The sequence below is a fragment of the Temnothorax nylanderi genome, unplaced genomic scaffold (genome assembly GCF_030848795.1).
Source record: "Temnothorax nylanderi isolate EJ_2023f unplaced genomic scaffold, tnyl_v1.0 TNYL_tig0088_pilon, whole genome shotgun sequence".
Classification (NCBI taxonomy): Eukaryota; Metazoa; Arthropoda; class Insecta; order Hymenoptera; family Formicidae; genus Temnothorax; species Temnothorax nylanderi.
In genome coordinates this window covers 160444-175302 of record NW_027249150.1, presented here as the reverse complement: position 1 = coordinate 175302, position 14859 = coordinate 160444, and the positions used below count along the sequence as shown (strand labels likewise).

General features: G+C 39.3%; 1 protein-coding gene across 3 annotated transcripts in view; it reads left to right on the top strand.

Annotated features, from left to right (window-relative positions):
• LOC139774849 (cell adhesion molecule Dscam2) overlaps positions 1 to 14859 on the top strand; it is a 166484-nt gene that overhangs the window by 86497 nt on the left and 65128 nt on the right. For all 3 annotated transcript variants that reach the window (XM_071710345.1, XM_071710343.1, XM_071710344.1), the window contains exon 5: positions 13462 to 13611. In XM_071710345.1, the coding sequence (XP_071566446.1) occupies positions 13462 to 13611 (150 nt within the window). The remainder of the gene's footprint in view (positions 1 to 13461; positions 13612 to 14859) is intronic.

Below are 14859 nucleotides of genomic sequence, written 5' to 3'. Positions count from 1 at the left end.
GAGTCCGGACTACACACATTTCCCGGATGACGACGATTGTCATGCTCTCGGTGAAAAATTGAAGAGATGAAACCCGATGTCTTTCCGCGTTACTTTCTGATTTCTTTTATCTCATTGATCATCTCGTAACGTTATCTACATTCAGGGTTCCTAGAAATGTTTTCTGCCTTCGTGCATCTTGTTTTTTATTTCAAGATATCTTTTCTGATAACTTTTACAAAGAATTTAATGTCATTTTTTATTCTTTTTTTCTTCGGAACGATTAGAAATATTTTATTTTTGTATAATAATTATCAATCTTGAGTAAAGCGGTGTGCTAGATAGAAATTAACAAATATGACAGGGCAAACTTTTTCTTTTATTCACACGAGTCACGTGTGTCGAACGACAGATAAAACGCACGTGAAAGTGCCTCGCGTCAGTTCAGTCATTATTCGAATTAATTAGAATCTGGGGGAGCGATTTGAGAATCCGCGTACATATACACACATCAGGAATATTCTCGTCGTTCCCGGATAAATCGTGATATTACGAAACACCAGTAACGCAGATAGGCACGTAATGTGTATAGAGAATAGCGGAGATAAAACTGCACGCACTCGCATTTTTTCCAAGGATGGTTTTTTTATATCACTCATCTTATAGCTAGCATCTCTCGTTTTGCGTCAGCTGCACACCGCGTTATTCCTTGAACTAAAACCCTGTAGTTCGTTCGCTCATAAACTTTTAATCCGAAAACACGCCTTAGGCTGATTGAATTATCGTGTTTTGAAATGGCGAAGGCGGTTTGACATGCGACAGCATGGATGTAAATAAATTGGCATTACTGTGGAATGTGGGAATCTTCAATAACTGGAAATATTTCATTGAAGATAAATCTGTCTTTCTATTTATGTAGAAAAATTAATGAAAGGATTAGATTTAAAAATAAACCTATATGTTTGCTTTATAAAGCAGCTGGAGCCATAATAGAAAAGTCAATTTTAGCTGTCTAAGTCTAAAAGTCATCAATTTTACGATCATAATTTTTGCATCGAGTTATAAACATTTTTCTCTCAAATAAAGCTCTTATGAGTTTATCGCGCAAAACGGACGAATTTTCGCGGAGCAAATCCAACCGCTTGTGCAATTTCGTTCCCGAAGCCACCGAGAAGTCAAGCACCTGATGCATCATAGAAACTTTTCCAAATTCGTTTTCCTCGCGTCATAATGGAGGCATTGTGTTCCCCCGCCATCCATCGCGCGAGATCTCGTGTCGACTCACTCGGGGAAGGGAGGACGACGACGACGATGACGACGACGAAACGTGACGCATTGTAGTCGTATTTCGATCGCTACTACGCGGCTTTTCAGGTTGCCACGTGTGTGGCATAAACGCGAAAATCTCTCGTTGCCCTCTTCTCCCCCGCCCTCGTCGAAAAATTTGCCTCGAATTCACCGACTGCCCCCGCAATAAATTATAGCTCGGCGAATAAACGGCGAACTTCCTCGCGCAGGCACGCCCGACCTGTTCGACGGCCCCGCGCGCGTATACCGAAAGTTTTCCGAGTGATTCGTTTTCCATTAGAGGCCTTGGTACCTCCGCTTTAGAATCTCGCCTTTCCCGCTTTCCAGATTGGATTTTCCTCTCTCTCTGGACTGCGCGAGACGCGAATCGCGTTTGATTTAATCCGAGGATTTGTCGCCTGCCCGACAGAGACGTAAGGAACGGCCCGCTTATGAAGTTTAATCGTCTTCGGAAACAGTCTCGCGCGCGAGCTCGCGTCTGCACTCGCGTTAGATTTACTCTCCCGTAAGGGAATAAGGAGCTCGCCGTCCCTCCGCGAGACACTCTGTACCAATGCAGGCTAGCCCCGGGGTAAACGCGAGAAATTTTTGCGACGGATTCTGCGATTAAATCGGCGAATTTGTCTATTTTCAATTTCCACCAAGATTATCGGCTTTTCAAAAAATAACTCTGCGGAATGAAGCTTCGCGATCAATAATTTCGAGTATGCTGAAATCATCTTAACGTGACGATCTTAACGTGACCATCTAGATTACGGAGGAGAATTGATAAATGAATTCGGGACTATGTTGAACTTCCCGTTATCGTGACCAGGAGTTTTGACCCTCCGACTTGGAAACTTCCAAACTTTTCAAACGCGAGAGATGTACGATATAGATATCCTTTTATCTGTAGCAGAAAGTTTAATTCCCGAGCCAAAGAGATGTACGGCGGGTATATATGTAGGCCGAAATATCTTTTTGATATACGCACTCGCGCTGTTTGTTCGTTACATAGCGCACTGAGGAAGCGCGTAACTGAGCAGCAGATCATTCTCTTGAAACACTCTGCCCGGTTATTAGTTTCGCGTACGCCGCGAGCAACGCGTACCGGGTGTATCGACGTTTCAGGGAGTCGACATGAAGTGCCGGTGGATGACTACCCGGATGCAGCCAACTCCAACACGAAACGTTCCACCGCAATGCAAATTAGCTCGGGCTGCTTGTCTATGGAAACGTCGAACTATCCTCGCCGCAGCAGCAGCCGCCCCAACGTCTCGCTCATTTGTCTGCGACCACTTCGCAAATGCGCATTCAGTAGTAGTATGCGAGAAAGGCCAGACCGCGCGGGGCTCAAACTCCACCTTTACATATTTCGTCGTAATAATTATTGGCATGAATATTGCAACGCGAGTCATCGCGGAATTATCTACGTTTGTTATAGGACGTTGAGTAATCACGCGCCATTGTTATGATACCAGGTATCGTAATGTGTATTTAATGAAAACGGAAAAATGCCGCGGTAATCCCGATTTTTTACTTTGCGGATGATAAATCTCATTTGCGTTGAATCGCATCTTAGGTCGACGCCGTCGTTTTACATTCAACGATTAAGTAATTCTGTAGTAGATTTTATAACATGTAATTTTTGTAATTATCGGGGGCCGGGAGGTTCAAGTATAATGTAAATTCTTTTATGATGCTGACGTTGACTCTCGTCGACGGAAACACCGAACCGCGTTGTAGCGCAGCGTCCATGTTATGACACCATTATTATCTTTTCTCTTTTTACCTCTTTTTACCTCGAGCGCAATATTTTTATTTTCCCATGGCTTGCTCCGTTTAATGAATACACATCCATTAGATATTGTTTTACAAAATTAAAAAAAAAATACATATTTAATAAACAATATTGCATTACCTTTACATTTAATTATACTACACTATTTTGTTGTGACAATAGCAAAATGATTTTTTTAACAAATAATATAGCAAATAATAGTAATGTAATATTAAGTCACTATATAGGAATTGTAGCAAAACATAAATTTATTTAATTATTTAATTATTTTTACTCCGTTTATATGCTTTTGTTATAATTTTAAGTTTAAATTATGAAGCACCAGAGGATGTTTAGTGGAGGTGAAAATTTGCCAAAAGTATTCGTCTCCGCGTTCACGGAAAGTACCTTCCGCTTTGCATTACGGTGCACTTTCTTTTCCTATACAACCGCTATCTTAAGCAGCTTTCGTTCACTTCTTTACTCTTATTTATATCTCTCTTCGTTTATCGTACTTAATTTCGTGTTTTTTGAGCGATTATTCTCTGCTATATTTCTAATAAAAACTCAAATATTTTTGCTACATAGAAATATTGTTTGTAGTTATATACAGTTATTCGAATATATTTCTTCTAAGCAGAGAAAGAACGTATTTATTTATTTAAATACTATTTAAAACAAAATAACCGTTGTTTGCCTGCAATCAATTTCTACAAAAATTTCTAAAATAAGGTTTTTTCTATAATTATTTTCTGTTTGTCTCAAAATGTGCATTTTTTAAATGATCAAAATGAGCCATGTATATGTATATCTATAACGAGATGAATCAGATAATTATTCTGCTTTATTCGAGACATTATCCTCTCCTAATAGGATAATACACGATATTATTACATGGGAGAGCATTCGACACGAGTACTATCGATAAGAGCCTAAATTTTTCATATATAAGCTAGTAGGGACGACGATGCTTCTTTCCGCACGGGGATAAGCTTGCAAAAGATAGCTGAATACGTATTATAGTGATAACAGCCGCGCTTTCGCTCACTATTCTTTCGCCGCGTCCTGAAATCCCCTTTCAAGTAAAGCAAAAGTAATCATCTTGGATTTTTCATCAAGTAAAAGCGCGCGAGACTAAACTCGTGAATTCTAAAGTCAACTTTTACCCTCTTTTCAACGCTGGATATTTAAACGGAACAAGCTACAAATTCCGCGTATAGTTTATTAAATCTAGTTTATAAGTTTATAATGCAATTTGTGCTCAAGCGCGCGATACAACGTGAATAATTTGATTTGCGTGTGTTTCCGATCCACCTCGAAATTATTCGCATTATCCTTTAAAGCATTCCGACATATGATATTATCATTCGACGGGACATCTCTTTGCCCTGTTAATCGTAACAATTTTCGGAAAGTTATCACTGCCGCGCCGCGCCATTTCGAACTTCATCGCTCCGCCGCGTACGCTTGAAAAATTAGCCCGGCGAAACGCAATTTGACAACGTCCCTGTTTTAAACCCCGTAAAACGAAAGTTTGCGTACTTTGTCCCGGCGAACTTAAGCGAAGTCGCAATAAGTCGCGGACAAGGAGGCAAAGTGGCGCACTTACCTCGCGGCATTCCGTGAAGTCATGAAAGAAAGTAATTGTGCTTGCCCCGCGTAAGGAAGCACGACGAAATATATCTCGACGTCCGCACAAATAAATGATGCAACGTAATTTTCTTCAATCACCATTCATGCGCTCTTAATGCTCGCTTAAGTCTCTGTGAGACTCGTTTCCGCGAAAACTTGCGTTTTCTTATTGAAAAACTGTACGTAGTACAAACGTAAATACGTAATCGATGACTGCCCAATGTTTCTGGCTTACTATTTTATATTCAATCTTATACATATAACGCGGTGAATACGAAGACGCGCATTGACAAAGATTGCTGAAATAAGGCAATTCTCGGGTTCGAGGTCGATTTACCCACAGTTCCCACGAGTGACGAACGACGCACGTGGGAGCGGAACGAACTTTCCTTAAAAATCCGCGGATTCGTGTTTCGTACACGACACTCCAGAGAGAATCCACTCGCGGCCGGAATAAATCCAGCGCGCGAGATATATTTCGGTAATAATCGGCGTATACATAAATCATCCACGCTCAGGCCGAGGCCGCCATTACGAAGGAAATTGTAACCCCCGTCTCTTCTTACGTCTCTTTTTCGCATTAGTCTTCTCGTTTTTTAACTAATATTTTTAGAACGGTTGTAATAAAATAAAAAGAATTAATAACAATTAGGGAATAAAAATTCTCAGGTTAAAATGAAACGTAGTAATGTATGCATGGGAGAAAGTTTTGATGATAAAATCTGAAAGTTTATAATGCGATTTATTATTTATTACAAAATCCAGTGGCGTTATGTTATATATAAAGCAGAAGATGCAGTAACCATTAACCGACATTATCCCATCGGATATTAGAGCGACGCAAATGGGCATAAGTTCTGATACACTTGTTGATTAAACTTGCATTTAAGCTGATTAACGCCCGACAGGGTTACCCGCGCCGGTATGAGAGATACAATATATCGAATAAACGCATTACGTCACTACATATGTATAGATTCGAAGGCAGAATATGTTTAATGCCACATCCGATTACGGATAATGCATTTCAGATTTCGACCATTATTTAATTCTCTCGAACGTTGAAAAATTAATATGTAAAATTAATTATATAATATTAATACGTAATTAATATAAAATATTAATATATAAAATTACGTATTTATATTTAAATAACATTTTTTATATAATTCTTAGAATTATAAAGGATGTATGGGTGACATCTCAAAGCATTACCAAAAATCTAAAACTTTCATAGATTGTTCTATTATTACGTCTAAGTATCTGTGTAAAATTCCAGCACAATTCTCTTACTGGTTTAAAAGTTATTGTAATTAAGGATGTATTGGAGGTATTTCAAATATATTCAGAAAGTGCTGTAAATTGTTTCTAAATTAAATTAAAAATACTCTGTAAAATTTTGAAGTTATTTAAGAGTTATTTAAGTTTAAAGTTGATAAAATTAACATTATCCCTTATAGAGAATCGACATTTTTTGTGTAAATATAAATAAAATATAAATAATCCATTAAGATATTTCTTAAACTTTTTTTATGTGTAAAACATACATCATTGATATTGTATTTTAAGTTTCAAAATTTTTTGCAACACAACAATTTTTTTAATTGTTTAAACAATACTAATTATTTAAATAACAAAAAAACATACTCAAACTGTTAACGGTAATCTCTTCTAACATATAAAAAATTTTGAGTTGTTTGACATACATGCAAAGTCTTCTTTTATTGAAAGTTTAACTTTTAGCAAGGACTGTACGACCTATACATCTTTAAATAATTGTATCGCAGTTAGCAATTCATTTCATTTACGTGGTTTCTCTCGAAGTCGATTTTCTTGACTGCAATTTTTTTTTATACTACGTTTTTAAACTGGTGTCAAATGAACTCATTGCATTATATAAATGTGTCGAATAAATTAATATCTCGATGAAGAGAAATCATCGATACTCAAATTTTAAACCATCGAAATCGCTGCGAAAAGAGTTTGATTCACATATATGAATTTTTGATAAAGAATAATAATTTTTTATTGATATCGCCAATAGTTTTAAGAACATGTATACTGTATTTACTGACTTTATATATTTTATTTGTAATGTGTGCACAAAGAATATCTCATTTATTCACGTATACATAAAATATTATTGAAAATAAAAGATACTAGTAGAAATACTGTGGCTGACCATAGACTGGTATAAACTACTAATTTATTCGACATGTAGAAAATTTTACATTTATATCTGTAATTCGTGGATTTCATAACACAAATCATCTCGCTTGTAACGTGCATTCGTGCATTCTCTTCACATTGGTATATACCGTTTATCTTCATTACACGTGGTACCGTTATCTCCCTTTCGCGGATTCGTTGACGAAAGAGATTTCGTGTTCTCGTTATGGCGATTAGATCGACAGCAGTGCTTTTGCTTTCTATTTCGGTACATCTAGATACTTTGATTTCGCATTCACCCGGTGTCCATTCGATCACATTATTCAAAAAGTATTCACGCAACTCGCTCTCGCGATACCGGATAGGTCGCAGCTCCATCAACCAAATAGACGACGCCTGGCTGCCGCTGCCGCCGTTTCATTAAGAATTCGCGGCGATTTGTCGTGATTCGTAAACTCCTAAACACGATTTATTACATTTATTAGCGCGAAATTGTGATCCCGCGTGAATCTTGTAGCTGTATTAAAGCTTCTCTGAGGAATATCAGGGATTTCAGTTGGTCACAGCTCTCTTCTCCTTTCATCTTTAAGTACCAGTAAATTTCTTTAATGTTAATTTAATTAGTATTGTGAAGTACATGAATTTTGATTGTGGACTATATGAATTAATAGTAAAATTGTGTGACACATAGGGGAGACCGGGGCCTAACCGTCGCCGGGGTTGAACCGTCAAATCAAATATCTCGGAACCTGTATATTGTGCGAACTCGCTATTAACATTGTAAACGCTGCTTATGGTACCCATGTGACCAACGGAGTTTCGGCAGGTTATCTGCCGTGTTATGATTTTTACGAGGGCAAACGTGTTTTCGGAAGGTAAAAGTGAAATTTTCTGCGCGTGGAAATTTTGTAATATCTGCAATAATATTTGCTCTCCAAATCTCAAAGTACGTGATTATAAAGAGTAATGCATGCTGAACACGAATCCAGTGTAGTTTTTTCATTATCGTTGATGTCTAATATTTCGTGGGCGATCAAACCTGAAACTTGTGCTTGGGGCTTATCCGTCAGTAAGCACCCGGGGTTTATCCGTCAGTCTCGTCACTGTGGCGCGCCGGGCGCACGACTTCGGCTCACGGCGATTTCAGGTTAGGTTTCCCTCGAGCGTGATTCTGTCTTCCCTTGCACGTGCGTCAGTTTGTATAGGAGGGAAATGGTACGCACGTATCGTCGCAAAACGGGTGTTTTGGCCGACCGAAAAGATGGCGGACCGTTGTTTTCGAGATCGCTCGCGCTCACGGAGCGATTCCGACGACGTGTCGTCGTCGGCGCGTTAAGGAATCGGCGCGAGGACGCCGTCGATTCCCGTCGACAAGGAGCAACTCAAGAAGGCAGTTCTTGCGGTGAGAAAAGATAAAATAAAAAAATGCCACACAAACAGAACCGCAGCCTTCGACGAGCAGTGGGCGTAAATCGAAATCAAGGAAGCAGCAGCGGTTGGATTCTGACGAAGACTTGGATAATACGTGCTGCGTGTGCTCAAAGAAGTTGACAATAAACAGAGCATATGGGAAACAGTGCATTGCGTGCGAGCGTAGGGCACACAACACATGCGTGCGCTTGTCAGGATCTGTATTCACGTGCCTAAAATGTTTTATGGAATAGGTAAAACAATTTTTTTAAAATAAATTTTTATATTTTTTTCTTAAAAAACAATTATTAAAATGTATTCTATCATTTTTCAGGATTAGATGTATGTATATGTATTGAAAATGCAGTGTGACGGATAAACCCCGGGGGGGTGACGGTTAAACCCCGGCATTTTTGAGATTTCAATTTTTCCACCGTTGTCGTTTTTGCTCTATACCGGTTAAACAAAGCGACGTAGATAAAAATTTCCTATATAAATTTTGTAGCTAAAGGTTCACTCTTTACAGTGGTATACCACATTTAACTAAAATTATTTATTTTCTTGTTAAAAATTGGCACCGAAAAAAAACTGACGGTTAGGCCCCGGTCTCCCCTAATATTTAATGGATTTAGTATTTCGTGAAATTATGCGGTATTGCATAAATATCATTAACGCCATGGAACAATATGAGAGAAACATAATGCAATTAATATCAAATTTTATCAGTTTTTATTTGTCGACGATGCTTTCTAATTATTTAATAGAAAGGTTGATTAAGCCACAAAATTGCGTCAAATATTATATTATCTTACTTATTTGCCTCCAAATTATTTTCTCTGATGCGTACCGTACGAACAAGTACTTTATATCTACGTTTAATCAGTCACAACATAGTTATTTCTATTAGCACTTTTTATTTTCAATAATTTTTTATGTATACATCCATAAATAAAACATTTTTTATTTATACACACACATATACCCACGTTATAAATAAAATAAAAAAATTCTTAAAGAGATTTTAATATTAATAAAATATTAAAATCTATTTAATTTTATTTAATATCTTTTTAATTTATAATAAATCCCAAAGAATAAAATACAATTGCCATCTCTAATTAGTTTCAATAATTAATTTCTTATATATTATGTAAAAATGATAAAATTTTAACTAGTATTTTATCGATAAAACGTAGCTTAAGCGCAACTAAAATTAATTTTATGTTATTAAATTCTATCAAAATAGAAACTATCATAAATAAAGTAGGCGCATTAACATGATCCGTATTATTTAATCATTCGCCACATCCAACTATTAACAAGCTCGAAATACATTCTAACATCCCTATACCTATAAACCGTGAATTTTGAACCCCGCTTAAATATGCCAGCTATTTCTCGTGGCCGATGGCATGATTGCCGCGCATAATCATTCTGGCGCCGCGCACAATGAGCGGACAAAACGCCGAAGAATCTCTCGCGCTCGAGTTATTTTTATTACGATCGATTCATTGCTCCTTTCCCTCCTCCCTCTCTCCCATCCTCCTCTCCTTTACCATGGTTGCCCATCCATTTCTCTTACCCCTTTCTCTCTCTCTCACGCGGCGGCAATACGGCCGGCATTCATCGTCGTATGCAGCCGGCGGGCGCCGACGGTATGCACCGCCATTTGCACCGCGCGCGAGCCGATCTTAAGGTAACCAGACTTACGTGCATTCCTGCTCGCACCTCCTGCAGCCCCCCCTCTCTCCCTGCCCTCTTTCTCTCTCTCTCTCTCTCCCGACGCATTTCAACGGCTGGAATTCCGCGCAATTTCCCCCGTTATAAACGTGCACGCGCGGCGAGGATGCTCGCGGCGCCAACAACGAAATATTGACATTGCCGGCGCGAGGCGGATGCGGACGCATCGGCGGAAAATGCACTCGTTTGAACGTCGTAGACATGAGGGATAGGGCGCCGCCGGTGGGCGAAGGGACGAGGGAAAAACCCGGCGGTGAGCGCGAAGGGAGAGACTGCGCGGGGTATTTTTCGCGCGATGCATTTTTCCACGGAGTCACGCGTGCACGCGGCCGACATGCTTACGGACGCGGAAAACGCCCCGGCGCGCCGCCGTGATATACATACACGTCTCTCCCCCGAGTGCGACTGCGGAAAAAAATGCGAGTAATCGCGACCGCGGTGGATTTCCGGCTCCAGGGGAAAAAAGAATGATTGGACGCGGCTCTCATTTACCGCATTTCCGTCCGCTAGGGTTCCTAAATTTACGTCGCACGTTGCGAAAGATGCCCGCCCTAAACGTCTCCCCCAACAAATATAAAGGTCGCAGATGCGAAACCTGCGTCGAATCACCGAAGCATATTTTTTGACGGAGAAAACAGTCATCTTTTCTCTCTCTTTTTATATACGAGAAATTTCAACGTAAAAATATTTCCGGTATTATTTAACGTAGAAATCTAAAGCGTTCTGACGAAAAAAGTTTTAGAGGTGCAACAATAATTAATGCAACTTGGCATATTAGTGAAAACTATGTAATGCTTTCGTATAGATTGCTGATACAATGTACAAGCTGATCACTGTAACCTCCGTGGATTTTAATGAAGACGATAAATTACCCATATCTCCAAAATAACTTTATTTACGAGCGCAAATGAAACTACTGAAGAACAGTGTAACATAAAAATTTGATTTATCGCAAAAAAGTATACAAGCAAAAAATGTACATCGATAACCTCTACATTCCGTGCATTGTTTATCGAGGAAATTAAAATTTTCCAATAACGAAGTACTCTCCATGTTACCCGCTTTGATTAATCCCCATAATGCGTGATATCAAATGTGCGAAATCGATGGAACGAGGAAGTGAAGTGGCCCGTTAGTGTATGATCGTCATTTCGAGAAAGATAACTGAAAAACTCTTCGCGCCCGATGAGCTTTCGGAGAATCGGCCTTCCACGGTGTAAGCCCATTAAATTCCTACGGGGTTTGATTAACGTTCATTCTATGTCGAGTATTCAATGTCGGTGCACCTGAATCCAACTCCGATGTGTTCTATCGACTGTTCAACCATCTGACAGGAAATTAATTCATTATGATGTCTCTCTCTCTCCCTCCCTCGCGCCTCTCTGTCTCATCTATCTCTCTTCCTATCGCGAGCAATTAATGAAATTTCGCGATATAAATTGCGATTAATATAGCGCATGTGTAATTACGGGGGTCGATCGTTATTGCATTTGTATTGTGCTATAATCGACGCTTTTGTGAAGTTCGATAACAAACATGTTTTTCGTATTTAGAATTTTCTGGGGTGAAAATTTTGTTCAGCATTCTTCTGAGAGCAACGCGTTTTAAAATACAAATTTTATCTCGGAAATTGAACACTTTGAACGGAATGCGGTTAATTAACGTTCGTTAAGATAGAAAATGATTATTCTGTATTTTTAATATTCTTTTTTATATGTGAATTTTGCGGCTGCAATGTGGATGATACGTAATAACTATATTTTGTGAACGCAGGATAAACACATGTGTATTTGTTGGGCGCTTTTACACGCGTTTTTCGACTATTGATTTGAACAAGCTATTATAACTGTGTTTATATTTTGCCATGTGCAAACGTGTGCCATTTATTTATTAAATATGACGGACAGCTGCATTAAAAGAGAGAGAGAAAGAGAGAGAGAAAGAGAGAGAGGAAGAGGGAGAAGGACATATAATATATTTTCATTTCGCGTGCATTTATTTTGTGTACGCGGCGCGTTAATCATCAATTCATTATTGAAATGTTCATTAATACAGTAATATAAGAGATTAATCTGCTTCTTACAATCTGTGTTAATAGCAACAACTTATCATGTCTGCGACAAAATTATTAATAAATGTAAATGCGTGAGCGAGTTTCTTCATAATTTCAATAGGAAATGCAACGTTATTAATTATACACTTAATACACTGTTAAGATAGTATAAAATTTTACTTAATTTGAGTCATTTTTAACTATTCTTATAAGTCGCCCTGCTTCTATACAATATATCGTTAATTTAACTAAAACAATATTAACTTATCTAAACCAATGGAATCAAACTAATCGACACGCGTGGTAGTTAAAAATAACAAAATGTCATTTAACTCATGGTATTGGTTTAAATTTTATCTTTTATATTTAACAGTGTAGAGAGAAAGAGGGAGGGAGATCAGAGTGCCTATTTAAAATCTCTTTAAATAATTTTTTTTCGAAGCTTCATCCTCGGGGATACGATGGGAGGCACGAGCGCGTGCAACAACGATCGTCAGCGGAATTCACTCGAGAGGCGTTAATCTTTTTTTTTTTTTTAGCAAGGCATCCACCGTTTTAAGCCACCGAGTGCGCTAGCGGGCACGCTCTCGCCATCCAGCGGTTACGCTCGAATTTTTACGGGTATCGATTCTCACTCGCGCCGATATACTTTGTCTTTTTTTGCGCTCCAGCAGCGCGTCGAGCGTGGTCCTGCTGCTGATCGTTCGTTTCACACACGGGATCGCTTAAACGCGGAGGCGGCCGGGGCGGCCCCTTTATTACCAGAGGAGTCTAGTCGCGAATCATTTTCTCTGCAGCTAGGTACTATTGTTTCTCGCGACGCAATTTTTATAGCCGGTCGCTTCCGCGCGCGAGATTCGCCCGTGCGCTTTTCCATTAAAGAAATTTCCATATTAATGGAAGCCCGACGGAGACGGCAGGCGTGAATGGCGGCAGAGAGAATGAGAAAGTCGAGTCGATGAAAAATGCGTCACACTGAGTGTTTCGTGGAGTTCACGTCGCGCTTTTAGGGGAAAGAAGGTCGGGATGAATTTGAAAATAATTTTCCCTCTGAATGCGCAAAGACCCGCCTCTTTAACGTTATATATACATAATACTCTATAGAATTAATCTAATACAATATATCAATTTAATTAATTTATACAAAATGTAGAGCTTTAATTTATAGTAAAATCAATTGTGCGATAATTTTCTCTCATTTATCTAATTTGATGTTTTTTTTAAATAAAATCGAGTGAAATATAATTATCTCGTTCCCGCTTACTGCTGATTGCTATTTTCGTTTAAATTTTTACGAAGAGAAATTTTTCGCTTCAAATACATTGCCGAAATTATATATAGGCGAGCGCTGCAAAACGTTCCGCGTTCTCCCGAGCGATATTGCTGATATTGTTGCTGTTTCGGTTTGCAGGCGAGAAGCACCACATGCTGCCCACCGGAGAACTGCTCATCTTCTCGGTGACACCCGCCGATGCTCACTCGACCTACCGGTGCCGCACGGTGCATCACGTCACCGGTGACACCGTGGAAAGTTCCTCGTACGCCAGGCTCGTGGTTACCGGTAAGTCCTCGTCCGTAAGTCCGTCAGCCCGTATCTCATCGAGTGAAAGTCCGGGAATCCGGGAAAGTTGAGGAAAGGAAAATTCGGAGCTAACGATAAGCACTTAGAAGGCTGTCTGAATAATAATGAAGCATTAATTATGAAGCAGTAATTAACACAGTCTAATGGTAGCAATTTCAGAAATATTCCAATAAGCGTTGCCGATTAAACGAAGTTATTGACCTTATCTTTCTTATTTTCGCACAGCAATACAGCTTAGCTTTATTCATTTTTAAATAACATTATTAACACAAGTAGTAGATCTTTTATGCACAAAATTTAATATTTTATAGTTTTTTTTTTTCATATAAAGCTCAATATATTTCAAACACTTTTCCCTCGAGAATCCTAAAAGAATGCAAATGCGCGCCTTTCGCGCACTCACGGCCCATGCATAAACATTCCCTGAGCGATCTCTTACATCTCGCTAATCCCTTATGCCCGTTACGTTTCACGTGTTCGGGGGCGAAACGTTCTGGCGGCATAATTGTGATCCACCCTGTACGTGAGCGGCCGTTTATCCGTAGCATTTCTCGGGGATGCCCGGCCCGCGAGATATCCCCCACGTTTTACGCATCTACTTAACTAAACACGTTTATACACGGCTCTCTCACGCTTTGCCCCTTCCGCACATAGCGAAATCGTGATGCATTGTTGCACATTTCCCGCACGCCGCCGCCGACCTCCGGTGGTTTGGCCTCCTCCTTCGGCCTCCGGTAGTCGCCGGTTCACACGTGGCGCTTTCTTCATGAATAAATCATGAGTGTCCGAAATGCTAATGGCCGAAATGTTCGCCGACGATATTTCTGCCGACCCGTTGAGCCAAATGCACCGACATCGTCGGAAATATGCTCGGTATTTGAAGGGACAACGAGCAGGCCGCACCTGCGATGTCACGTACGAACAGATTCGAGAAAATCGCCTAATTTCTCCGAATTGATTAAATATTCCTTTTAAGAAAAAAAATCGTTTTTAATGCGAGAGTCTCATTTTATCCGGAAATTTGGTGGGAACCATATCTTTTCAACATCACAACTTTTCAGCATTTAATTCACCTTTATAAATTCTCGCAAATTGAAAAGATCATTCAGACTTTCGAGTCACCATTTATACTTTGAAATTAAATATAACACGTTCAAGGTTTAAAGGTTTTGCTTGAGCAATGCTCTGATTAATTTACGACATGAGTGACTCGTTGTCGCTTATTTT